General features: G+C 50.2%; 1 protein-coding gene across 3 annotated transcripts; it reads right to left on the reverse strand.

Moving 5' to 3' along the window:
• Positions 1-702: 702 nt before the first annotated feature.
• On the reverse strand, positions 703-27,291 carry PACC1 (proton activated chloride channel 1). 3 transcript variants are annotated; one of them, XR_006680822.1, is made up of 9 exons: positions 27,181-27,291; positions 22,547-22,637; positions 15,453-15,662; positions 14,696-14,847; positions 9,689-9,831; positions 8,490-8,634; positions 4,697-4,804; positions 1,439-2,815; positions 703-1,005 (listed from the first exon to the last, which is right to left on the reverse strand). XR_006680822.1 is itself a non-coding variant. In XM_004699874.2 (8 exons), the coding sequence occupies exons 1-8, from the start codon at positions 27,214-27,216 to the stop codon at positions 2,654-2,656; spliced, it is 1,047 nt and encodes a 348-aa protein (XP_004699931.1). In that variant the 5' UTR covers positions 27,217-27,291; the 3' UTR covers positions 703-2,653. The 3 variants fall into 3 exon arrangements, 2 of the variants coding, with proteins under 2 accessions (XP_004699931.1, XP_045154033.1); XM_004699874.2 differs by having other exon boundaries at positions 703-2,815; XM_045298098.1 differs by lacking the exons at positions 703-1,005; positions 1,439-2,815 and having other exon boundaries at positions 4,715-6,575.
• Between the last annotated feature and the right edge of the window lie 531 nt (positions 27,292-27,822).

Here is a 27,822-nt window from a genome sequence, read left to right on the forward strand (position 1 = left end):
CCCCATACACGCACACATAAAAACAAAAACCAGCCCACTGCCACTTACCTAGGATTTCTGAGGCGACTGTAAATCTCTGCAGAGCGGAGCGCCTCAGTTCAGCTGATCACTTTGAACCAGTTAGCAGTCCAGCCCTAACCTGACGGCACCACACAGACATTTTTAAGGCAAATGGTGCGACGCAGTCCACGATTCTAGCTTCCAGGATATCTTAATTTCATTTTAATGAAGAGACCAAGGACGATAAAAATTCCACAGCTCGTGTTGGCAGAGCGGGATGGTGATCTGTTGTTTATTTGGGGGTGGGGAGCTCAGTGGGACCAAGAGATGGTGACAGTCTTAAGTCAGACATGATGAAGTTTTCAACTCCTTATTTTTAACCCAGCTTCTGTAACATCTACAAAAGGTTCACACCGGGGTCGTTGTGAAGGCAGCTCCTTCTCTGTGCAGCTTGGAGGAGCCTTTGCCTTAGGTTTACTGGCTCCTTGTGTGTGTTTCAGCAATCTTGAGCAGCAGGTAGTATAGAGCCACCCAAGGTAGGTCATCCCAGAACCCCCCACCACTAATGTCTGGCCTGCAGTATCACAGGCAGTCGGGCAGTCACAGAGAGGCATGGTCTGCCACAAGTTGTGTGAAAGGCAGGCCTTTACAGAAAGCAAGGGTTAAGTCCAAATCTGTATACTATAGAAAGGCTCGGCAGAGTTAATGGTTGTAATGTTATTTTCCCATTTGAATAGCTAAGAATGTCCATTTACATTGAAATCTAGTTATCCTAAAGCACATTTATAAGGACACTCAACTTGCCAGAATTCAAAAAGTTTAGCATGTTTATTGGAGCATATTTATTAGAACATGTAAGTGACATTAAAGTGGTTTGTCATCTTTAGAGATACAAGTAGTCCCTGAATTATATCTACAGTTGAAGTGAAGCTAACTCTCATTTTTAAAACATTTCCATAGCCTGCTCTACAGCCGTTGTGGACAGTGAACCGTAGAGTTGAACACCTGCAAATAGACGTGGGAGGGATGATTGGCCCATTACGCACTACAGTGCGGGCGCACACTGCTGACAGTAAGCTGCGTCTGCTTCAAAATAAAACATGCCAGCAAGGGGGGGCTTCATTGTAACTAACTACATCTTAAGACGGGACCACCTGTACTGGGGGGACACCCACCCCCAAAACACACACACGTTTGTTCAATACTGTTAATCTAAGTTCTTAAATCTCAATAAGGTAAAGGTTACGCCCTGGCTCTACATCTGCCCTGCAGGGAGCTAGCTTTTCTAAAGAAGAGCCTTTGGCTAAAGTTTGGTTTCATGCTTCTGTGGAGCAGAAAAACAGCAGGGAATATTTCTCTATAGTTTGCTTTTGTTAACACATGTGCACACAATTTCTTGCTAGGTTAGACATGAGATTTAAAAAAAAACCTTACTCACTTTTGAAGTTTATTTCTTGCAAGCATGTAGAGCAGATTAGGGAATTCAAGAGGTGATACCAGGTCCCCTTGGATGCAAAGGACAGATAAATTAAAACTCAACAAGTTTTACAACCTTACGTCAGCCAGCAGCTACCATGTGAGGGGGGAAAAAAGGTTTTTTTTAACCACTCATCCTGTCAAACACCCCCGTTTCTCAGATGGGTTGTGTAGGATATGGTGAGGGTCACAGCACAGCTCACCCCTAGGGCCCAATGGATTCCTCTTGATCACCCCCACCCATTACCAGACCCAACCCATTCTATATGCAGTTACAATCGAACCTTCATGTATCTTGGGAGTCTAGGCTCAGGCTACCTGCTGTTACTGGAGGCCACAAAGTGAATGAGCACCAGTGCCTACTGAGTCAGTGCCCGATTCTTTTTGCACCAGTCTGGCTTCTTTCTACCTCTTCACAAAATCATCAAGATGTTCGAGTGAGGCACCTACAGTACATCTGTCCTAAGTGCTTTTCGGTGTTGGTCACTCTGTTTCATCCCTCTGTCCATAAGAAAAGCTCTAACCAGGCAAAGAATTGGGTAAGCCACAAATTACTAGTTTCGAGTAGATTTTTTTCTTTAAAGTCTGACTTAGCCCATGAGAAGAAAAGCCAGAGGCTGGGGGATGCAGATGGCAGGTGACACCGAAGACATGAGGGTTTTGCCTTGCTTCATTTACAACATACGCATTACAAAGCATGGCCCACACGTCTGGATAGTCCAAACTTTTTGGACAAAAGAATAGCACTCTGTCCCGGCCCCTTAAAAAACCTCAGGGGGTCACCCGAGATAGAACAGAAGACCTTAGTTAACCCACAGCAGGCTCTGCTGTGCACCAGAGCAAACAGGAAGTGAAGTGTTTCCTACAGCTGAGTGACTGGGAAAATATGAAGAGCTAGTCCACCTTCCACAAAACCTATCCATACATCACTTTTTAGAAATGTCCATTAATAATTTACTTAAATAACAGAAGTTACTCATTTGCTATGTTCCAGTAATCTCTGCACAGCCTCAGGGCCAGGTTGGAAGTGCCAGTGTGGCAGGTGGTTGGTAGCTCACAGCAAGGCCCCACTGCTTCCGGTGGCAGCAGGGGTGAGTGCCGGTGGCTCAATTCAGCAGTGCAGAAGTCCCAAGAATTTGCACTCCCTCAGACAGTTCTGTGAGCAACACCGGTGGACTCAGCTTATGTGGTTTGTTGTCTGGCCCCTTCTTTTGTGGTATCTCCTCCGAATTTTGATCATCCATTTCACACTCAGTTTGGCAAATTCTGCTGCTTTGAATAATGCCAAAAAGGCCCCACAGAGAAGAGCAATTGTGTTCCAAGGATTGGCAGTGATGATCTGGAAAAGAAACGCAGACTAGCTTTAGTTTGACTTGCCCCAGGGTAATTTGCCAGAGCAGTGACGGGATGATGACAGAAGCACTTGGGTCCTACAAATGCCATGACTCTACTTCAGACTAACCCTTTTATACCCACAGTACAGCGGACAAAGAAAAATACTAGCCTCTCCCTGGGATAAAGCAATTCTGAAAGAAAGCATTTAAAAAAAAACTACATGTCAGCACTGAACTTTAATTTGTTAACCTAATCCAGAAGTAAGTGTGACTATTACAAGTGTCCCTGAGACTGCATCAAACCCATACCAGGTCAGCTCCTCGTGACCTTCAGCTCAGTTCGTTTCTACCTAGTCCAATGACAAGGGGCCTTGGTGACGTAGAGGGTTATGTGTCAAGCTGCTAACCACAAGGCCAGCAGTTGGAACCCACCTCTGGGGGAGAAAGATGAGCTTTCTGCTCCCATAACGATTTGCAGACTCGGAAGCTCATGGGCAGGTCTACTCTGCCCTGGAGGGTGGCTGTGAGTCGGAATGGACTGACTTCCCTCCCAGGTTCATCCAGTGGGTCTCCGCCTCCCTTTAGGCCTCTGCTCCTTCTCTCTGCCTAGGAAGCTTCCCTCTCATCTAGATTTAATAAGCCTCCTCAAAGGTTTCTTCGACTAACGAAATCCTCTCTGGATCTTGGCAGAGATATTTAGCACTGTGTGGCCAGCTGCCTAGCATTAGTATTAGTCACCTTACAGCTACCAGTTACCCCCTCAATAGATGTTGAAGCCTTGAAGGGATTTGGGAATCCTTCCAGCTGGTGTATTAGGACTCAGTTGAGCAGGTGACCTTGGGCTCAGTCTTCACATGCAAGTGGTTCCACCCCCACCACTGGGAGGACCGCAGGTGGAGCTGAGTGAAACAGGGTGGAGAGATAAGAGCTCAAAACAGGGAATCCAGGACAGATAAACGCCTCAGAACCAATAATGAGAGTAGCGATACCAGGAGGGGAAGGTGGAGGGAGAAAGAGGGAATCGATCACAATGATCAACATACCTTTCCCAGGGGAACAGACAACAGAAAAGTGGGTGAAGGTAGACCGTGGTCGGTGTAAGAAATGAAAACAATTTATAAATTATCAAGGGTCCATGGGGGAGGGACGGTGGGGGAAAATGAGCTAATAACAAGGGCTCAAGTAGAAAGAAAATGTTGTTGAGAATGATGGCAACATGTACAAATGTGCTTGACATCATGGATGGATGTATGGATTGTGGTAAGACTTGTAAGCGCCCCGATAAAATGATTTTTAAAATGTAGGGCGGAAGGCCATTATTCCACTTGCACACAGCCTTGCCGCTGGCGGTGGGGACCTCAGAGCACACCCAGGCCACAGACCCGCTGAAGCTCCTTCCCTAGCCTGAGGCCACATTGGCACATCTGTGAAGATCTGGGTGCCAGGATGAGATCTGGGGGTGGCGTGGAGTGCGTGATGTTCCCGCAGCACAGCTGTCCCGTCCCTGCCGTTGAGGTCAGGAGTCTGGCACTGGCTCAGTTTTTCATCCCTCCCTCTCTGCTCTGACTTGCTTGCCATGAGAAAGGATGGTTCCCAGTAGCAGTGGTCTCAGCACTGCTGGAACACTTTCTGCTCTGCTCTCACCTAATGCCGCCTCCCAGAGTAGCTTCTCTCTGCTGAGCACTCTCCTAGACCCCACACAAGGGAGGTCGGACAAAACGGCGCAGTCCCCATGACCTCAGAGAAGAGCCTCTAGGGATGAGGTCACGAGCCTCTGCTATGGGCTCTCAGAGAAGGGACTGAGGATCAGGCAGGCTTGTCAGGTTTGGGGAGGAGCCCCAGCACTCCAGGACAGGGAGTTCCTCTCAAAGGGTTTACATACTCACATCTTGGACTTTCTGGATGAAAGGATCCTTCCATTCAAAGACCACAAAAAACAACTGAGCGCTTCTTTCAGCAGCTGGCCTCTGGTCAATATAGTTCACCACACTCGTCTAGATGGGGGTGGGAGAGGGGAGAGCAGTGTCACCTCCTGCCATCTCTCCGCTCAAGAAGACGGCCAGAGAGCTTGAGAACTCGAGAGCTGGACACCCCCGGAGCCCAGGCTTGGCCGCGGTGCCAGTGTGTTAGGGCCATGCAACGGTATGGATGTACAAGTCACCAACGTGGGCAGCTATGCCCATCTGCCCACAGTGGGGACAAGCCACATCTGGACAGCCACGTAAGGCTCAGAAGAGCCATAAAAGCCCCAAATTTCCAATTAGTTTTAGGACTGAAGATATCAACAGGGACAAAATACAATCCAACTGGTTCACACAGCTGACGCCCCCTGGAAGCAGTTAGTGGACGGCGTGCTCAGAGCTAGTCACAACACCTGAGGCAGCTGTGTAGGGTAATGAAGAGCAGGCTGATGGGAACAGAAGCTCAGAACTAGCCCAGAGGGGTCTTGGGCCATCATCCGATCTGAGCCCCCACTTTGGCATCTGTTAACAGGGTGCAAAATGCCCACCTCATTGATGTGGTGATGTTCCCGTGAGCGAACATATGTGAAAATATGTTCACCCTCCAGAGCCTGGTGTGGGAACATTTTTCAGTTTGAGTTCAAAAGAGCACATGGCCCCTGCCAAAAGACTTAATTTAAACAAATTTAATTCAGGCTTAATTTAAAAGGTACATTTCAACCTCCCCAAGCCCGTGGATAGCTCTTATCAGAGAAGCAGAAATACAAGGATGTGGAGAGACCGGAAGCCCTGTGTACAGCTGGTGAGTGCACACAGTGTGGCTCTTCAAAATGAGACCAGAATCAAACCATATGCCTGGGAGAGTGAGTGCGGCTCTACCACCACCACATGTGGGCACCGAACCAAACAAACGTGCTTGCGCTCAGGCTGGGAGGCTAGTGGTCTGAGTTCAGGCTGCCGGCTCCAGGGGAAGGCTTTCTCTGTCGCCTCTGGAGGAAAGACCTGTCCCTCAGCTTCTGTTCTTCGTGTGGTGTGACATCTCTGTCCCCCACCTGTACATGAATCCTGTCTCAGAAACGTCACAAAGACACCCCCATTCCCAAATGAGATTATAACATCCTACTGGGGGGGGGGGGCACAGTTCTAGCCCTAAGGCTGTATGACCCAGCAATTCCCCTCCTGGGTTTACACTCGAGACGCGAGGGCAAGGGCTCTAAAGATACTCCTTCTGACACACCAGTGCGCGGGACAGATCACACACAACAGCCGAAGGGGGGAAATGCTGGTGTCCACCCAAACATAAATGGATCAGCAAAATGCGGTATATACGTTCTTCTTTTAATCATTCTACTGGGCTCTTACAGCATATAACATTGCAAACATCAATTGGGTATATACGGTCTATGAGCAAAGGTCAGGCATAAAGAGGAAGATCTACGTACTGGAGCAATGGACGCACCATGAAAACACTGTGCTGCACGAAATAAACTGGACACACAACAGACAGACAAAGTCGGTTCATGGTTCCCAGAGACGGCGGGGAGGAGGGACGGGGCGGGTTCTCCTGACGCCCAGGTTGCTGTGTGTTGATGGAAAACCCTGGGAAATGAAGAACGTGCCGGTGGCCCAGCGTGATGGTGTGATTCACGTCACTGAACCGTACACTTACAAACTGTTACAATGGATGGGTCTGCAGCGCTTCTGGCTCCTCTGGCTTCAAATCATCACTGGGGCTTCAAGAAAGCCAGGGTGCACACCTCAGGGTGTCAGCGGGAATGAACCCCTGGTCTCCTTTCCCGGGCTGCTGAGGGGCCGGATGAGAGAAGAACTGGAGTTCTTGGAGAGTAGTGCGGTATAAAGGCCCGGGAGATGACAGTGATGGTACAAAACAGGAATATTTTATGAATTTTGGGTTGTCACCCCCTCCAAAGGCAGGAAAAATAGCCCTTTTAAAAAACACAAAGAACCACTGGCTTTGAGCCTCTCCCACGTATCCAGCCTGACTGGCCCTGAGAGCCCCAGCAGGGAACCTCGGCGTCCCCAGGCCCAAGTGACCTAGTAGGTAGATTCTCGTCAACGGCGGCCAGTTAGCTGGACTCTCCAACTCCTGCTTCATCCTGGAGTGCTCCTAACTCTGAGCTTGGAATGGGGGCCAAGCTCCAAGGAGGGGTAGAGGGGCCCAGCAGTGTGCCCAGGGAGGGCAGAGCAAGGCCAAGCTGAAAGCCCTTGTGACAAGGCCGGGCTTTGTGACTGAGAGCCCAGCCTAGGCAACAATGTCCATCTCTCCACCCTGGTTGCTACATTTTGTCATAAGTCCCTTCTACCTGAACATGGCTACATATCCCCAGGTCGCTAGCTCACAGAGCTATAAGCTTTGGGGTCATACTTCCCTACCACTTATAAACAAAAAAGCTGAGCCTTTAACCTGTATTTTCATTGATAATTTTTTGAGATATAACATGTACTATTATTGTTCTAGGAGCCCTGGTGGTATACTGGTTACCTGTTGGGCTGCAACCTGCATGGTTGGCAGTTCGAAACCACCAGCAGCTCCAAGGGAGAAAGATTAGGCTTTCTACCCCTGTACACAATTAGTCTTGGAAACCCACAGGGGGTCACTATGAGTCAGCATTGACTCCAGGGCAACAAATTTCTTTTTATTACCGTTCTAGGAGCCAGTGGTGAAAGCACTCAGCTGCTAACCAAAGCGTTGGCAGTTCGAACCCAGCAGTCACTCCGCGAGAAAGATGTGGCTGTCTGCTCTGATAAAGGCTAACAGCCCTTTAGTACTCCACGGGAATGCCCTACTCTGTCCTAGAGGGTCGCTATGAGTCGGAATCAGCTCTGCGCAGTGGGTTTGGCTTTTTATTCTACTTTTTATACATTTGAAAACACCCAGAAATTAAAAATAGGAGATACAAAAATAAAACTAAAAAAGGAAGGCACTATTTCTTCCTGGTGGCACAGTGGTTATGAGTTAGGCTGCTAACTGTGAGGTTAGCATTTCGAAACCACCCGTCGCTCCTCGGGTGTAAGATGAGGCTTTCTACTCCTGGAAAGTTGCAGTCTCAGCAACCCATAGGAGTTCTGAGTGAGAATCAACCAGAGGGCAGTGAGATCTTACCACCAGCCACCTGGTGTGTAACCTAGGCAAAACACTCACTAACACACATGTGTATGCACATCTGTCTCCCATGGAGTGACTGGTAGTTTCCACTTGCTGACCCTGTGGTTAGTGGTCCAACCTATCACCACTGCGGTTCCTTGAGCCAGTCACCACCTCTCTCAAAGGCAGCGACCCTGCGTGCTGGAGGCCTGGCTGTGCTGGTAGGGCACTGCACTGCCTACATGGCAAAGCACGCTGTCCAACGAGACGGTTGCCAGGGGGTTACCAGTGGTCACGGGCTGGACAAGGAGGGAGAGGGGCCTTCTATGCTTGGGAGACACTGAGCATCTGAGACAAGATAGGAAAATGGGGTCCGATAAATGTGTTGACTGAACAACATGCTAGACTTGCTGTGCTGAACTGTATGTGAAGAAGACCGGCATGGTAAATATGTTATTACATATATATTTACCACACAAACACAAACCGGGTGCCTACTCACCCCTGGCCAAGGTCTACTTACCCTACGATTCTGCTCTCTGAAGGGTCCCTCCACTCCAGACACAGGTGTGGATAAGTTGCTCGCAGCTAAGCCAACCCAAAGGCACCTACCTCCTGCCGGAACTCCACTGCTTCCCGCCCATCCTCCTCCTTGGTCTCCACCAGTGACATCTTGACCCAGGTGCGGAAGCCCCCAGAGAACTTCCAGCTGGAATAGGCACTCTCACAGGACTGCATGAAGCCCACCTTGTCTGGGCTTGGAGAACAGAGAGAAACATCAGTGTAACTCAGTCCAGTCCTGACGGCAGGATCAAACCCAGCTGGACTCTGGCCCTTGCTTCAAGCCCCTAGGCGGGTGCCCCTGCCTGCTGCCCAGCCCGCTTCCTCTCCAAGCTCTGCTTCTAGGGTTCCAGAAGGAGGCAGTGCTGGCACAGGGCTAAAGGCAGGGACCCCAAGAGGCTCCTATTGACTGAGAGAATTCCTCATCCCACCCAAGCCGGCCACCCTACAGCAGAGTCCACAGCACCATGGTACCTCGGGCCCCTGAGAACCAGGCCTTTAGCAGACTGGGCAGCCCTCGGGGGACCCACCCACTTCCCCTGATGGGACCTACAATGACAGCCACCATAGATAAACAGAAGCAAATAGAGTCTGCCCTGCAGGGGTGAGGAAGCTCCGAAAGGAATTCATAGGAGGGTGGGGCCTCTGGCAAGCCTTCCAGGAGGAGCACTGGGGCAGCTAGATGCAGTGACTGGAGATGGGACTCCAGGGGGCGGAAAGGGTGCAAGTGTGTGAGTGAGCTGGGGAGAGGCTCTGAGTGTAGGCAGCTGCCTCCCTACTTCCGGTAAACGCAGCGCGGAGGGGCCGAGTCACACACAGCAGGGCAGATGCTGACAATGCTCTCACCCAAGGTGGTGTGCAGGGAACACACCAGAACTGCTAAGGGCTAGGGGCTCCTTGTTACCCCAGGTGCAGCCAGTCATCCTTGGGTCAAAAATACCCCGCACTGCAAACACTGCACCAAAGCGCAAGGCGGGGCCTGCCTTGCAGGCTCCCAGAGCAGAAGGGAGCATCCCCTTCTTGGCAGCCCCAGACCAAAGCATCTGCTGAAACCACCAGCTGCGGCAGCACAAGGTGTGCTGGGCACCACTGCATACAGACTGCCGTGAGCCAGAGATGAATGGGCCCTCTCAGCTCCCAGGTCTGCTTCCAGCTGGAGGCAGGGGTGTGAGCCCCGCCGCCCCCACTTCCCTGCCCCCACCTGCCGTGGAACCTGTTTAGAAGTAGGGGGAGGGGGCCCACAAGCCCACCTCTGCAGGAACTCGTGGTAAGAGGAGAAGAGCAGGTAGTCGATGGCACTGAAGTCCTCGCTGCTCTCGTTCAGGCGGAACTGCAGGAAGACCAGCTCCCGCTTCTTCACTTCCCGGGGGCCCCGGACAACCAGGGCGGACTTCTGCAGAAGCAAGGGGACATGGTGCTGCGCTGTCCTGCCCTGCCCTGGGCAGAGCACTGCCTGGAGGGCCTGGCACAGGGCTACCAGGCAGCCTGGCCTGCATTTGGGCAGGGGCCAGGAGGGCTTCTGTCCTGTCCTGGGTGGCTCTGCATGCGCAGACCAGAGCCAGTGCAACCCACATCCTTTCCCTCTGTCCTTCTGGGTCCTCTGCATTAGACTAAGGGAGGACAGTAACTTGCGGTTGTCACTTTTAACTTTGTGCCAATGTCATTTGTTACATGGATGTAATGACCTCTGTACGTTTTTCTTTTAATGATTTCTGAGTTCTGCTTGCTAAAGAAAGTCACAGTTTACATCAGTATTGTCTTATATTTATTTTTACATTAGGATACTGTGTGTACCCTGTTTTACAGTTTGCATACAGTGTGAAATAGGGACCTCGCTTTCCCCTGCTAAATCCCTATGGACAGACAGACAGCTTTCAGGGCCCCAGCACCACCACACACACTCTTTCAGCCTGTAAAATCCACTGCCGTCAAGGCGGTTCCAGCTCAGTGTCCAGTTAAGACAGACACTGCAGAGCTTCCCGGGCCGGGGCGAGGCTGTGGCTGCTCAGGAGGAAGCAGATGACATCTCTCTCCCACAAGGCGGCTGGTGGGTTTGCAGTTAGCAGTCCAGCACTTAACCCACTACACCACCCGGGCGCCTGCTTTTACCCTAGAAACCCAAACCCACTGCCGTCGAGCTAAGGGCTTCTGAGACGCTCTATCTTCATGGGGACAGACCGCCTGAGCTTTCTCCGTAGTGTGGCCGGTTAGGGAACCGTTGACCTTGAGGTTTGCACCACAGCACCTAGCCCACGGCAACATCAGGGCTACTTTCTCTGACAACTAGTGCCATCGAGCCAATGCCAACTCACAGCAACCCTGCAGGAGAGGATGTAAGACGCAGCCTATCATACTCACAAACTCATGAATGCAGCCGTTATATACGCCATACATAGCCATGTTTATCCCTTCCTATACTAATCCATCTTTTGGATGACATGGCTCTACACCAACTTGCTATCTGACTAAGCAAGTCCCCAACCCAGTACGCAGCACCCTTACCCTACTTCCAACTTGTTATTGGTGACTGGTGTCTGTGTACCCTTCTAAATAGGCTTTTTAATCAGCTTAAGCTGCTTTTAAAAATCCAGTGGGTCGTTCACCTTGATGACACTGAACTTAAGGATTAATTTCAGGAAAAGGTATCTTTCTCTCACCACCTTTTATAAACGTTCTAGAGAGCCGAGCACAGGGGGCCCATGGTCAGGTGCAAACCTGCTGTTGTGCGCACCCAGGCATGCACCAGCTTTATTATCCAGACGATCACATCTTACCCTGACTGCTGCTCACCTGTTTCATCCAGGGATTTCAGAGGTGGTAGTCGTGCTAAGGTGGTGATGGTCTTTTTCTTATTTCTAACAGATTTTGCTTAAAATCTGTGCATAATAAGCTGTTGTGTAAGTACAGGTTTGGGACTGTCTTCTTGGTGGGACCTTTTACGAATATTAAACATCCCTCTTCTAATCCTTTGCACCTTGAGTTCCATTTCCCTAACATTAATATTGCCCCATCCACTGTCTCTCGTTATAGAGATTTTTTCATTGATTCATTTTCAACCTTCCTGCGACATTTCAGATGTGCGGTAGAGACTGCCAAATGCCCCTAAGTCTCCAGTATCCACGTGCGGCAGAGACTGCCAAATGCCCCTAGTCTCCAGTATCCACGTGTGGCAGAGACTGCCAAATGCCCCTAGTCTCCAGTACCCATGTTCTCCTTCGGTCTGACACCCACTTCTCAAGTGCCCTGCTGCAGCGCGAGATGAAGCTGCTGGACTGTCGGCAGACTTGACTCTGGCAAGTCTGTACCACTTCCTTAACAGGGAACTAACCGCCTGCCCTCCAGTTCTCACCTTCCTGGGAGTAGGCACTTATGTCCATGCTGGAGAGCCAGTTTTGACCATGTGGACCATACCCAGGGCACAGCACAATCACAAGACAATCCTGAGGGGCAGCGTCCCCACTGTGGGCACTGCCTGCATGCCCAGACCGTTGGCAGAAAGCAACAGTCCCCCCTGTCTCAGCTGCTGTATATTGGGGGTGGAGTTTTCCACACAGTCGTGTACCCTATACTCTGGTATGTAATTGGTAAATCTGGGGCTAGTGGGCTATGATAACAAAAACCTAAAACAAGGCCTTAGCTCAATATCAGGGCCAATGGTGCAAAGTTCAGAAACAGATGTGGACGCTAAAGACGGAATCCAGGCCCTGACCCTTGTCTGAAAGCCAAGTACCTGGGAACTGGAGAGCACGAGAGAGGGGTCTAGAAGAACAGACAACCGGTGAGCCTATGAAGAGTTTAGAAATCCGAGCAGTTGAGAGCCCTGACCACAGGCCTTTCCACACACAGGGCTCCATGCAAGCAGCAGAAAGCCGCTGTCTCTGAAGCAGCCTAACCGTGAGCAGAGGTGGTGGAGGAAGAGAGCAAACCCCCATGTCTGTGACGGCTCCCTCTAGCAACCCCAAACCAAGTCAAGCTGTGTGCAGGAAGGGCTGTGTAGCCCCAAGGAGCAGACTTGCTAACACCTGCTGCAGACAGGGGCCACAGAGGAGAACCGGCGAGGAGGATGCTCCGGGAGGACAAGGCTGGGGGTTGAGGAGGGCCGGGGGGGCACCAGAGTAGAACACCTTGATTTCTTTCCCAAATGGAGTTCTGCTGCTCCTGTCTTACTCCTCCTCCAGCTCAGCACACCGGGAGGGGAGGGGAGATGAGCCATCTCTTGAAGACTGCCCATCACCCACAGCGGCATGAAAGTCTGCTCCCATGGGAACCACCCTTCATTTGAGCTCCTATATCACAAGTTTGCATCCTGTTTAGTTAAAGTTGGTAACAACTACGAGGGCACAAGGAGGTTTGGGAGCTACACCTCTGATTGGAGCACATCTCAGTGGGAGGGAGCAGAGGAGCGTGGGCACCCGAGGATGAGGACGCCGCAAGTTGGGAGAGGTAAGGGCGGCGGCTCGGGGCATCAGTCAGGTGCTGGGCACAGGAGTGGAGGGGATCAGACAGCACCCACTGTATATCTGCTCTCCTGAACATTTGGAAATGTCTTTTTTTTTTTTTAATTAGCTTCCATTTCCCTCCCATCAAGATTACAGTGCACAGAAATTAAGGGTCCCAATGCTTTCAGATCTTGAACCACGGCTGCAGATACTCTTGCCCTCAGGCAGAGTGTCTTGGGGAGAGGACTGCCCCCTCCCATCTCCAGCCAGCCCAGGAAGGGTCGTCTCTGTCTTAGGGACTTGCCGAGGTGTGTCCTAGAAGGAGGTCACCTCATAGGAACAGTACAGGGGGTCTCACAGTCACCCTAACTACCTTGGTCAAAAGGCCTTGGGCCCAATCTCTTTTTTAAAAAATCATTTTATTAGGAGCTCTTACAGATATTATAACAATTCATAATTTAATCAGATCAAGCATAGTTGTACAGTTGCTACCACCATCATTTTCAAAACATTTTCTATCTTCTTGAATTCTTTGATATCAGCTCTTTATCCCCTCCCTCTCTCCCCCAGCCTACCACCCCCATGAACCCTTATTATATATTATTATTATTATTATTATTATTATTATTATTACATTATCTTAAACCATCCAATCTATCTGCTCACCTACCATTCTGCTATTCGTTCCCCTCAAGGGGGGCTATACAGTCAGCACTGCCATCAGCATCTCCCCACCCCCCAAGGAATCGTTACTCCCATTACTGTTTCTTCGGGGTCTCGGAAACCCTTCTATCTAACAATGTGCATGTCCCCATCGTGGTCCCGTTCCTGCTTCTATAGGCCCATCTGTAATTGTGATGCTATTGAGCTGCCACCAATCATGCGTGTATGACAGTTTCCTTTGCCCTCCCAGGCCCTTTTTAAAGCATTGTTTATCTCAACAAACCCATTTTAACCTCATGTTAGTGGCCTCCCTTGTCCAGATGATGTGTCTGTGTCCATTGGATTTGGACCGTGGGTTTTCTATAACTTTTCAACTCCAACACTCTGATCCATTCTGCTACTTAGATTTGACACTTCTCAAAACTTATGGTTCACTGGTGGTACTTAGAACACATTGAACAAGTTGTCCCATGTGTGGCAGAGAAGAACCCTGCTCCACAGGATTTCAGTGGCTGGTTGGGGGAAGAAGCTTGACAGCTGTTTTTTGAGGTGCTCCTGGGGAACTCAAACTGACAAGCGCATTAACTGTTCCAGAGACTTACCCTCCATTACTAGCTCCCTATCACCCAATCGAAAAGTCCGCTTCTACAGCACGACACCCCAGGCATGTAGGGCTTGGTGTAGTGTGTCCTCGGCCTACAAAGCTCCCCTTCCTCTCTCTGATCTGCAAACATTACTGAGTGAGTGAGTGTGTGTGTGTGTGTGTGTGTGTGTGTGTGTGTGTGAGAGAGAGAGAGAGAGAGAGAGAGAGAGAGAGAGAGAGAGAGAGAGACAGTGAGAACCACTCTGCCTGCCCTTTAGCGAGGTCATCCTGGGGTCAAGAACAGGATAGGATCACATTATCAGGAAGTCTGAGGGCACTCAGGGCAGGCAGATAGCCTCCGGATTCCCTCTTGAGATTGGGCATGAAAGTCAAGGTCAAGTCTCTGTCATACCCTCAGGTCTGCTTGGGTTCAGGACCCACAGACTGAAGTGTGAGGAGGCCCACTGGGACAAAGAAGGTGGGGCACAAGGAACTCTGGGACAGCCTTGGGCCTTCAATGCAAGGTGGGCAGAGCATGTGGCCTAGGCCTGGCTCACGGAGACAGGACTTACCACTGTCTGATTGGAGAAAGGGTCTGTGTAGTTGATCCTCTGGGTGGTACAGTTCATGTCTCCCGGCTGGCCGGGGCTCCTCAGAGGAGGAATGACCTCATAGTGGTGCTTACAGCTGAGCAACTGAGCCTGGCCGGGGTACAGAGCAATACCTGGGGGACAAGCAAGGACAGTACATGGCAGAAGTCCACATCCTTGTGCACATTCCTAACCATCATATCCCAAGTTTGTTCCCCCCACCTACAACCTCTGTTCAGGACCTCCCAGGAGGCTGTAGAGGAGGGGGAAGAAGGGGTCACGACGCCCTGGTCTAGAGGAAGAGGCAAACTGCTCCTCCGCACACCCACCGGGGTCCAGGACACAGCAGCCCCGGGGGCCCACAGCGCAGTTTCAGAGCCCGTACAGCACACACTTCTTCTCCTCTCTGCACTGCAAGCTCCAGGCAGGCTGGCCGCCTTCTCCCAGGAGCCCTCTGCCTCTCTGCACTCCCCTGTGCTCACAGAGCACTCTTCCACCTCTCCACTTTTCAAGGCTCAGCCCCAATCCTACCCCCACCTCATTTTCCTTGACCGATGTCCTGCTGTGACACCCCCCCCCCCCCAAATGCCCTGTCCTTGGCACACACCCCACCCTAGAACGACCAGGAGCTGCTTGGGCCGTGCTCTACACAGCACTCCACTCCATGCCCGCCCTGCCCACAGCACCCTGCACTGTGCTGAGGAGGCCGAGACACCTCTGGGACCAGGCTGGGATTTACCTGGGGCATCATAGCGGTCCACCTCCTTGTAAGACACGGACATGACGGGGTGCTTGAGTTTCTCACGGAAGTCCGTGATGGTCTGGTAGACCAGGAAGACGGCCACAGCCATGAGCAGCAGGTAGATGAAGATGAGGAGGACGGAGAAGACGTTCTTCAGGCAGGCCTTGCTGAAGCGGATGCTGCTAGAGGCGGACTCGCTGTCCAGGGCTGAAGGTCAACATCACCACCAACATCCGTGTGGACCCAAGCACAGGGAGGAGTGCAGCCAGAGATGAGCACAACCCACGCTGGACACTTCCCAGAAGGTGAGACCACCCATATGCCCAAGCAACCCCTCAAGACCATGGCAAACGGCCCCTATAAGCATTTACCCCACAGAGACTACGGGCAGGGGACACAGCTGAAGGAGACCCATTTATTTCTGTGTTTAAGGAGCTTACTTTCTAATGGGAGAGACAGTTACAATCCTGCCAATGAGCAAGCCTCCACCCACCTCTCTGGCCTTATAGTCCCCCCTCCACTCTCCCTGCCTATAGCCCCCCACTCCAGCTCTACGATACAACCCTCTGCTCTTCCAGGGTGCCCTTCTCTTCCCTAGCACCTTTCACATTTGCATTTCCTACTCCTCATCTGAAGGAGCCCTGGCGGCACCATAGTACGTGGTCGGTTACGAACTGAAAGGTAGGTGGTTCAAACCCATCAGCCATTCCTTTGGACAGATAAGGCTCCTAAAGAGCCCGGGCACCAAGAAAAAAGCAGCTGAAACTGGAAAAACCCGAGCAGACATCCCAGCTGCTGCCAATACAGGCGAGATAAGAGTATGGAGTTTGAATACAGGCAAATTAGCTCCCTCTTTAGAGGAATACAACAAAATCTAGAGGAAAAAACTCAGAATCTCTATAATGTATCATTTAGAGTGTCATGTCCAGTACAAACCACTGACATGCAAAGAAAATATGAGTCATGTTCAAGAAGAAATCTGCCGTCTGAAGCCACCTATGCCAAGATGAACCAGGAATAAGGAATGGCCAGAGGAGAACCGCAACAAGAAACAGAAACGTCAAAGGCACGCAAGCGAATCGAGGTGAAGGGGGGTGGGTGTAGCGGAGATCCAAAACCCACCTGTAAGATCATTGGACAGTCCTCTCAGAAAGACTACGTGGAAGGGATGATAAACCCAGGGTGCAGTATGACGTTGATGAAGCACAAAGCTTTCCTCTAGTTCTTTAATATTTCCCCCTTACTATTATGGATTTTATTTGTTTAACCTCATTAATCATGTTACATTTATGTATGTTCATTAGTATATTTAAGATCCCTTGGTACATGAAAGTCAAGATAAATAAAGGAGTAATGGTTCCCTGAGAGTAAGGGAAGAGAGAGGAAGGGAGGAAGTGGAGAAACGGGGAGCTGGCAGCACTGATGACCGTATGGCCCCCTCCAAGGATGCGAACAACAGAACTGTATGTGAATGGGCATAATAGACTGTGTAAGATATGGAAAACATAAACAACCTATTATGGAAAAATAAATAAATATGGGTTCCTGGGGGGAGGGAGGAGACAAAGGGAGCTGATATCAAGGAGTTCAAGAATAAAAAAAATGTTTTGAAACTATGTGGTAGGAATTGTACAATACTCCTTGATGTGATTGAACTGTGGAATGTCATGATATCTGTAAGAGCTACCAGGAAAATGATTAAAAAATAGTAAGAAGAAGAAGGAAATAGAAACTACAAAAAAGACCAAGCTGGAATTCTAGAACCAAAAAAAAAAATAGGTGAAATGTTAAAATGCACTGGTGGAGAGGTTTCCTGATATACAGACGGCAGCAGAAAAAAATCTGTGAACTAAAGATCAATGAGCAGAAATCAATCAATCAGAAGAAAAACACTGAGAAAAAGATAGAGGCTAGGTAACTGTGGAGCAGTAACAGGAATCTAATGACATGCAGCTGGCGTTCCAGAAGAAACGGATCCCTCTCCCACAGTGGTTTCTTTATTCAAACGGGGGTGGGTGGGGTGGGGGGGGTGTTTGCCATCCCCCTAGGAGCGTCCCTCACCGAGAGCTGGGCTGGTATGCATTCGGATGACAAGGAAGGCATGGCTCTTCTTTCTCTCTCTCACTTTTTTACGATGTGGCTTTATTGCTTTATTTTTTGAGATATAATTTACCCTTTAAAAGTGATATTCAGACAGGGAATCCAGGGCGGATGATCCCTTCAGGACCAATGGTGTGAGTGGCAATACTGAGAGGGTAGAGGGAGAGTGGGTTGGAAAGAGGGAACCGATGACAAGGAACTATATGTGACCTCCTCCCTGGGGGATGGACAACAGAAAAGTGGGTGAAGGGAGACATCGGATAGGACAAGATATGACAAAATACCAATTTATAAATTATCAAGGGCTCATGAGGGAGGGGGCAGCAGGGAGGGAGGGAAAAATGAGGACCTGATGCTGGGGGCTTAAGTGGAGAGGAAATGTTTTGAGAATGATGAGGGCAATGAATGTACAAATGCGCTTTACACAATTGATGTATGTATGGATTGGGATGCGAGTTGTATGAGCCCCTAATAAAACGATTTAAAAAAATTTTTTTAAATAAAGTGATATTCAGTGGTTTTAGTATATCCACAAGGTTATATAACCATTACCACTGTCTAATTCCAGAACAATTTCTTCACCCCCAAAAAAGCCAGTCGCCCCGCTCTCCCAGGCCTTGGCACCCACTGGTCTGTGTTCTGTCTCTGTGAATCTTATATGTAACCTTTTGTGTCTGGTGTCTTTTTTTTTTAATAAATCATTTTATTAGGGGCTCTTATAGCAATTATATCAAATGATACATCAATTGTATCAAGCACATTTGTACATATGTTGCCATCATCCTTTCCAAAACATTTTCTTTCTACTTCAGTTCTACTTCTACTATCAGTTCCTCTTTTTTACCTCTCCCTCCGCTCTAAACCCTTGATAAATTATAGATTTTTATTTTCATATCTTATACCATCCGCTATCTCCCTTCACCCACATTTCTGTTATTCTTCCCTCTGGAGGGGTGTGTGTGATTTAAACATCTATCATTGCCATCGGTTCCCCACCACCCCCACCCGCTCTTCTCTCTACCCTCATGGTATTGCTACTCCCATTACTGTTCTGGAGGAGTTTATCTGTCCTGGATTCCTTGTGTTGAAAGCTCTTATCTGTACCAGTGTACATGCTCTAGTCTAGCCAGATTTGTAAAGTAGAACTGGGGTCATGATAGTGGGGGGGGGCGGGGGGAGCATTAAAGAACTAAAGAGATGTTCTGTGTTTCCTCGGTGCTATACTGCACCCTGGCTGACTCGTCCCTTCCTTGTGACCCTTCTGTGGGGGGCTGTTCAATTGTCTACAGATGGGCTTCGGGTCTCCACTCTGAGACCCCCTTTTGTCTTGATATAATTGTTTGTTTGGGGTCTTCTGATACCTGATCCCGTCAACACCTTGTGATCATTCAGGCTGGTGTGCTTTTTCCAAGTGGACTTTGTTACTTCCCTGCTAGATAGCCCAGTGTCTTTCACTGAACATGCTTTCAAGGTTCCGTCCATGCTGTAGCATGTATCAATACTTCATCTCTTTCCATTGCCTAATAATATTCAATTACATGAACATCACACATTTTACTTATCAATTCACTGTTCACGGATATGTGGGTTCTTCCTGCCTTTTGGCTATAATGAATAATGCAGCTGTACACATTCTTGTACAGACTTTTGTATGAGGACATGTATTTTTCTTTCTCTTGTGTCCTGGTGGCTAGTGGGTTATGCTTTGGGCTGTTAACTGCCAGGTCAGCAGTTCGAACCCAGCCACTCTGTGATGTTTTCTGTTCCCATAGTTACCGCCTGGGAAACCTGAAAGGGCAGGCTTATCTTGTCCTAAATGGTCACAGTGAGTCGTTATAGGCTCGATGGCAGGGGATTTGGGGATATAAAGAGGAGTAGATTTTCTGGGTTAGCTCTATGCTTAAGGTTTGGGTTTTCAATCTTTCTATTGTGATGTGGGTGACAGTTTACAGGCTAAGTTGGTTTTACACACATTGTTTTGTGACACTGATTGCAATCCTCACAAAGTGACACTCCCTACTTCCTCCCTAAGTTTACGTACCTTCCTGCCTTCTGAGCTGTATCCCTGGCCAAGTGGCTGTTCTAGGGAGTGTGCTCCTCCCTGTCTAACACGTGTCTAACTTGAAAGTTGAGCCACAGGGCTGAGGTCTGTTCCAGGCTGAAGCGTATCAAAGGGCCACAGTCTTGGGATAGGTCTTAACTCTCTGAGGACCTGCCAGGCCCCTCTCCAAAGCAGCAGAGCCATCTTACATTCCCGCCAGCAACGGAGAAGGGTTCCGAATTCCCTAAGACCTCCCTTCCAAGGCTTGTGATGGAGTGTCTGTCCTTCTGATTTTAGCTATACGTGGCGTAGTGGGAGAAGGACATCATGTTTGGTAAAGTGGAGGGGGTGAAAAAGAAGGTCCCTTGATGAGATGGCCTGACGCAGTGACCGAATCAGTGGGCTCAGGCATAGGAACAATTGTGAGGGTGGCGTGGGATCGGACTGTGCAGTGTTTCATTCTGCTGTACATAAGGTCGCTATGGGTCAGAGCCGACTTGATGGTACCTAACAACAAGTAGGCTACAAATGACAGAGTGGTGCAGGGTGAGGAATCATCCAACCAAGGAGTTTTATAGAGACATGTGGGAGGGGAGAGTTGAAGAACTGATTAGACATTAACTAGGTGGCAAAGGGAAAAGAATTCCAGGGAGGGGAATAAAACCACAAGGCCCTGTGGGAAGGGAAGGAGGCTCAAATTAAAGTCAGAGCTGCTGAAGGGTAGGGGGGGTGGTAGTAGGGGAGGAAGCAATGAAGAGTGACTCCAAGGTTCAACTGGATGACTGGCAGCGCCACTCTCAGAGTGAGTGAGCATCCTAAGAGGGCTGGTGAGTCTTAGTGCTGCTGAAACAAAAACACCCTGAAGGGGTGGTTTTAAGGAACAGAAATTTACTGTCTGTCAGTTTGGCTGGCAGAAGTCCAAATCGGGCCCTGGGCTCCAGGGGAGGGGCTTCCTCTTCTGTAGCTCCAGGCATTCCCTGGTTCATAGAGTGCTCTCGATGTTTTAGTCATACCACCACTCACCAGGTATTAGGCTGTGGGCTGGGATGAGGACAGATACTGTCTAAGCTTCCTGAGGCCGGAGGTAGTTTTATCAGGGCCAGATAATGATCAGAGCCCCTAGGACAGGAGCTCACGAGGGCTAACACTGACTGAGCCTCAGAGGCACTTTCCAGGCCACTTAAGGTTCTAGAAAATAAAGGTTCACAGGGAGCCCCTAAGGCTATGGCTCTTACCTATCAGGTCCCAGGGGTGAATTCACCTCCAAATTAGAATAATCAGCCATTTAGGATCAAAAAGCTATTTACCCCGGCAACACAGAGAGAGCTAAGAATAGGAGGAAACTTGGGGAGGAAATGGGGGTAAGTGATCGAGAGGATGAGTTGAATCAAATGGCGCATGAATTGTTGAAACTTGTTTGGTCTGCTCTGTAAACCTTTATCTAATTTCACAGTAAAAAGTGAGAGAAAGCAGTAATTTGGAATGCAGTGGAACTTCTAGGTGGAGGAAAGAACACCTTGCTCTGGACTAGGGTGGCTAGGGATGAGAGAAAAAGAGCCAGCAGGTCTGAAGTGGAAGAATCCTGTGGATTTCTTACCCGAGGCAGCTGAGGATGAGAGAATGCTGCTAGGAGTTCCTCACAACCAGAGAGGAGGATGAAGGTCAGGACTAGACCCATTGTGAGGTAGGAATTGGATTCATGGTCACCTCCACAGTTAGCAAAGAAGGTGGGATATGCCTACAAGGCCTTGTCATAGGGCGAGGCTGTGACCTAACTCACACCAAAGAGGTCATGCTTTACAGGTAAAGGAGAGTTAGGATTTTAACATAACTGTCCAAGGGACAAAATTTAAGCTATCACAAAGACCAAGCCGGGAGTGGATCACTTTTGCACATGAGGAGTTTAGGACACCTTGGAGACATCTAAAATATCCCGAGCAGCACAATGGGTTAAACACTGGGCTGCTACGCTCAACGCTGGCCGTTCAAACCCACCAACCACCCTGTAGGAGAAAGAGGAGGTTGTGAGCTCCGGTAGAGATTTACAGTTTCAGAAACCCTACGTAGTGGTGCTACTCTGTCCTATGGGATTGCTATGAGTCAGAATCTCCTAGACTGCAGTGGGTTGGGTTTGGATTTTGAGATACTCAGGCAGTGCAATCACGTGGGCAGCTGGGTCTAGAAGGGGCTTCAAAAAGTTTGTGGAGAAGTGGAATTAAAAGATAATGGAGTTTTTCCACAAACTTTTTGAAGCCCCCTTGGATACAGCATATATAGGTCTGGAGTTGGTAAACTAGAGGTGAGCTGGCAGTGACTCATTAGGGGCCTGGAAGGTTCTGCCCAGGAAAAGAGGAGAGAGTGAAAGAAGGGGCACGATGATTTTACAGCCAAGAGCTGGAAGGTGACTGGCTGCACAGGAGTCTAGGAGTGTCCGGAGGAGTCAATGCTAAGGAACCAGAGCATATCCAGGAGAAAGAAGTGGCCCACGGTGCTGAATGCTGCTGAGGCCCTGTGAGATGCCAATGACAGAATGGATAGCATGGACCCTGCTCACCCAGCTAAGCAGCAATGCTAGAGGCCTGGAGTCAGGAGGTGGGGCTCCCATAGGGCTCTGGAAAGTGACCCCGACATTAGAGGCACCCCTGCAAGCAGCCTCCTAGGGAAGGAGATGGGAAAAGCAGACGCCCCAAAATCCTTGCTGCAGTATCCAAAGATGTAATCTCAGGGCTAAACCCAAACTGGGTTACATAAAAGCAGACACTGGCCTGGAAGTCTCCTCTGTCCTAGGGCTGGTTAAATATGTATAGCTTTAAAACTAGGGCAGTGCCTGAGATCCGACACCAGGGTACAGGTAGGGGCTCCCTTCTTTCCCAAAGGCACGACTAGTTTGCAAGAGGCCCATCGGGGGCCCTCCGGCTGCAGCATCAGTACTAGCACAGAGTCCACTCACCTGGCACGACACCCTCGATTCTGACCGGCTTCTTGTCCCGCTCGTCTGCTTGCTCAGAGTTCTCAACCACCTGGTCCAACTCCTCATTCAGCTGGAGAAACAAAGGGGCACAAGCAAGTCAGCGCCGTCCGCTTCGTCTTTCCAGAAGGGGTGAGAAAGCAGAAGCTGCTACTCACGCCATCGTCTCAAGGTCTGTTCTCCCAGTTCTACGGAGGAGAACACAGAAACCCAGAAAAGCCAAGTGATGTCAGACAAGGACTAATGTCTCCCAGAGCCTGGAGAGGACATTAGGAGTCAAATCCACATTGGTGGAGCTCCAAAGCCCCTAGCCGTAGTCCCTTCCCAAAGAACTGCCACCCAGGGTGTGCAGAGAGCAGAGGGCACAATAATGCCCATTCCTGAGCTCTCCAAACGCCAGCCACAGTCCACTGACTCGGCTGCAAAGGGCAGAATCCAGTGGAGAAGGCAGTCTAGTGCAGCGGCAGATGCTAATGAGCAGCCTGGGAGCAGGCGAATTCACCCTTTTCTTTCAAATGGAGAAAGAATACTGCTGAGGAAAGCTGAGGGGATGTGTCTCAAGCCTCCGTAAAATGGGAAGGCAGGCAGGCAAGGTCAAGTCCAGAGCTATCACTGAAGTGAGAGAGGGGCTAGTTCCCAAGTGTTTCCTTAGGCTCACAGCATCAGTGCTTAGAGTCTCAAGACGTTTTCACTAAAAATTCACCTCCAAGGTCTGGGATCATGATTTCACGGAATATCTCAGTCAACTGGCCTACAAACATGTTGAGTGCTTCCATTCTATGGGCTAGTGCAATGCGCACTGCCTTGAAAGCTAGGCCATCCAAGGTACAATTGGTCTCTATTCACCTGGAACAACAGAGAACAACTGTCACCTTTGCCGTGAGACCAGAACTGGATGGTGCCCACCGGGCTACCATTATTGGACATTTTGATCTAAGATTGCATAGAAGAATCCTAATCAAAGGGGGGTGGGGGTGGGCAGGAATGTATAACAGAATTTCAAATTCACATAAACTCTCTACTTTCTGGAACTGTTATACTGGGACCATCTTTAAGCCCTAAGCCAAAAACATCACCTGACAGACCTTAAAACCAAGCAATTGTTTATTTTAACTAGTAAGAAGGTCCACCTGATCATTATAGGCTTTTAAGCGCTATTATATGGGATGGAAGTGACAACAGCAACATGAAAGATTAGATAGGAGCCTTAGAGTGCAGTGAGTTTATGTTAATGGGGGAGGAACAACGCAGAGAAGAATGGCTTCACAACCCTAAGAATGTAATCGATGTCACCAAATTGTACACCTAGAAACTGCTGTATGTTTTGCTGTGTATAGTCTCATTAATGACAACAAAATAAATGAATGTATGTTAATTCACCTCCAAGAGATTTGGGCTAAAACAAAGCTCTGATGCATCTATTATTCTTCCATCTTTCTTTTCCCTTCCATACCTCCACTCCTGTCCCTTAGAATCCAGTTAAAACCCTCCAAGCAATAAGGAAAAGAAAAACCCATGGGGGAGCGGTGGGAGGCTGGAGAAGGCCCATGAGATACAGGCCTCAGATACAGGTATACAGCTAAGTTGCCCCCAGTGCTGGCTCAAGGGAGAGGTGATTAGAGGCTCCACACATCGCTAGTGTCAGGATTTTAGTGCTGGGAATGGCCAGGGCTCTCTGACACCCATTCTCTCAGGATCAGTGCAGCCTAGGCAACAGCACCCTCTTCTCCCAATTCTTTTCCTCTCCCGGTTCTCAAGGTCACAGTGAGCCCACCTCCTTGCTTGCTCCCGGCCAGGGGCGCACACATTTTCTGCACACCTCTCTGCCCACAGCCAAGAAATGGATCCAAGCAATATCTACTCTCGGGACGATCCAGGCAAGAACTCTCTGGGCAGCATTCTTTCTCAGGAGAAAGCAAGAGACGAAGTTCTGAGCAAGTTCCCTTGGGAAGCAAGGAGCGGGGACCCTTCCAGTGACTTCTGTTGTGAGAGTGGCCTTACAGAGCAAGCGACTCTGCCCCTGACTCACCCTTGCAAGTGGATGACCACCAATTTCAGGAGCTGTTTGGTGAGGAGACATGCAAGCTCCTAGTGAAAGAGTGAGAGACATGGCCCCACTAGATCAGAGCCTCAAGGCTTCCTTGCAGCTGGAGCCAGCCACAGAGCTGTACCAAGAGCTACCATTCCGTGAGAAATTGCTGCCTGCTAGGAACCCTGGTGGTGTAGTGGTTACATGTTGGGCTGTGATCCGCAGGGTCAGCAGTTCAAAACCAGCAGTTCCACAGGAGAAACACTGGGCTTTCTACTCCTAGAAACAATTACCATCTCGGAAACCCACAGGGGGTCGGTAGAGCGCTGACTGCATGACAGTGAGTTTGGCAGGGAGAGTCCTGAACTAGGAGACCTGGTGACATAGTGGTTACACCTTAGGCAGCTAACTGCATGGTCAGCAGTTCAAAACCATCAGCTCCCCAGCTACTCTTCAGGCGTCCTCATGAAGAGTTCCCATCTCAGAAGCTCGCAGGAGCAGTTCTACCCTGTTCTAGGGTCACTAGGACTTGGAAACAAGTCGATGGCAGTGAGTTTGGTGGGTTGTTGTTTGTTTGTTTGTTTGTGAGGCACTGAACTAAACACTCTCCACAGCTCATCTAACCCTCTCACTTAAGGACCCTATGGGAAAGGGACTTAATATTTTGGTTTTTCAGATGAAGAAGAGAGAAGCTAACTTGAAAAAAGACACAGATGGCAAAGTCCTCGTATTTACCCACTGTGCTCTAATCCCTACAACGTTATGAGTGAAAGACTCGACACATCCCCTTTCCCAGCATTCCCACATCACCGGTTAAAATCCATCAGTCTCCTTTCGAATAAAGAGAGCAGAGGGATACGAGGAGAAATAGAGACCTGTGTCCAAGCCAGATTCCCACTGAGGCCCAACTAAAACAAGCACGGTGAACCTCATCCATTTTCAACTCTGCTTCCCAACTTCTCCTGTGAGACTCAGCCACGTCAGTGCACATCACTCCGCTTCAATGTGTCATAACCACAAAAGGCCCCACCACTGGACACCAATAACTATTGATCAAGACAGAAAGCAGCATATTCCTATGAGGCGGAAGACAATGCTAGACTGGTCTGGGGAGTTAGTCTTTATGGTTCGTGTGGGACTTGAGATGGTCCTTGAATATTTGCAGTGGGGAAGGCGTGGTTTGACCAATGGAAGAAGTCCCCTGGTGGCAACAAGCCACTGGCTGCGAACCTTATGACCACAAGTTCATGAACACGTGGCAGTTGGGTGGAAGAAAGGCCTGGCAGCCTGTTTCTGTAAAGATTACAGCTAAGGAGCCCCTATGGAGCTATCATGAGTGGCAATCAACTCAACAGCCATGGATTTAATCAACGGCGTCTGGGAAGGGGTAAAGAAGTGGTGTGAGCACATGCACTGAGGTGGAAAAGCAAGAACAACATTTTTAAATGGTGAGTTTCCACTGTGGCCAGAGCCTGGATAGCTGAAGGGATGGCAACAGAGACAGGAGCTACAGTTAACAGCCCTGAACGAGCTTTGAACACTGGGTAGACCAAGGGCAGCATGCAGGCCATGTAAGACCCCAATGCTCCCAGATCAAAATTCCAAAACTCACTGCCATCGAGTCAATGCTGACGCATAGTGACTATATAGGAACAGGTGGAACTGCCCCTGTGAATTGCTGAGACTGTAACTCATTCATCTTGCTAATGTGGGTGGCGGTGGTTTCGAACTGACGACCTTGTGCATTGCAGTTCAATGTATAACTACTAAGTCACCTTAAAGCTGGATCTGCAGAGCGCGTGGGGAAGCCTGAGAGAGTTAACACAGCTGGATCTCACTCAGGGTTAGGGCAGCAACAAAGACACAAAATGGAGAAGGGCTGCGGCCATGGATCTGCCTGGAGTTGGCAAGTGAGGGGGGCGCGGTGGGAGGCCCAAGGAAGGCTCTTACCCATAGCAAGATTGGGGGCTGAGAGGGGAGCGGGGGCAGTAACCGAGTGGAGAAAAACCCGGAGGAAGCGCTGGTCGAGGGGAAAGTGTGTAGTTCTGGGCAGATAAGAGACAAAGAACTCGCTGGAAAGTGATAGTCGAGTGGTGGGAGGAGGTGAGACTGGAGAGCAAGGCAGGGGAGTGGGGACGCGCACTCTTCCAAAGTCAGGCGGCCAGCAAAACAGGCTGCAGCGATCCGGGCCGTCGGCCAGCGGGGGCCGCAGGCCGTGTAGGGGTGGCGGGGCTGGGGCTGGGGCTGGGGCTGACCGCGAGTCCGAAGCGCTGGGCGGGCGCGAGCACGGGCGCTGCCACTTGTTGCAGAGCCCGCGGGGCTCCCCCTCCGGCGGCCGCGCTGCAGACTGAGCCCCCGCGTCCAGCCTTCACCTGCTGCTTACGGGTCGCGCGCGGCTCCGGGACCCCATCCCTCGGCCGAGCAGCGCCGCCCGGCCACCCCACCTCCTCCGGGCACAGCCGCTGCTCCGCGGGACGAACTCCCAGCAGCCGGCGACCGCGCCGGCCTCACACCACACCCGCCCGAGCGCCGGACCCCCGGGGCCGCCGCACGAGAAACTTTGCTTCCGTCCCCCAGTCCCGTGTACCTCCTGGTAGGACGTGGAGAGCTCCGGCCGGATCATAGCACTGGCCAGGGCTACGGCACAACTGAGCCTGCTCCGGCCACCGGGGAGGAGGAGCGGAGGGAACGTCCGCCGCCGCGGCAGCGCCTGGACCGACGGGCTCTCTGAGGAGCACCGGTTCACGCTGTGTCCTGGAGACTGGGCGGGGCGGCACTTGGCGCATGCGCCTCGTCCCAGCCACCGTCGGAGCCGCGAAAGGGTTGCTGGGGGATGTAGTTCTGGAGTGGCAAATCCTGCAAATCTCCCTAAACTGAAAACAACAAACAAACCCTCCCTGCCATCCAGTGATTCGGACTCATATCTGCTTTCGGTGGGTTTCCGAGACTGTAACTGTTTAAGGAAGTAAAAACGTTTGTCTTTCTCCCTCATAGGGCCTGGTGGTTTTGAACTGCTGACTTTGTGGTTAGCAGCTGAAAAGGGAACCCACTACACAGCCATGCACATTTCTCCAAAGCCAGCTAAATCCTGCCATTAGACCCACTCCTACCCTCATTAGACCCACAGCCACCCCACCCCTACCCTCACCCTGGCCCTTTGACCTCTGGTCTCTCACTGCTTCTTCTCTTGAGGAAAAGGGGGAATGACCGGATTATTCCATGGGGAATT

This window comes from Echinops telfairi, unplaced genomic scaffold (assembly GCF_000313985.2).
Source record: "Echinops telfairi isolate 266 unplaced genomic scaffold, ASM31398v2 ScPeMD7_7424;HRSCAF=8462, whole genome shotgun sequence".
In the NCBI taxonomy this organism is placed as follows: Eukaryota; Metazoa; Chordata; class Mammalia; order Afrosoricida; family Tenrecidae; genus Echinops; species Echinops telfairi.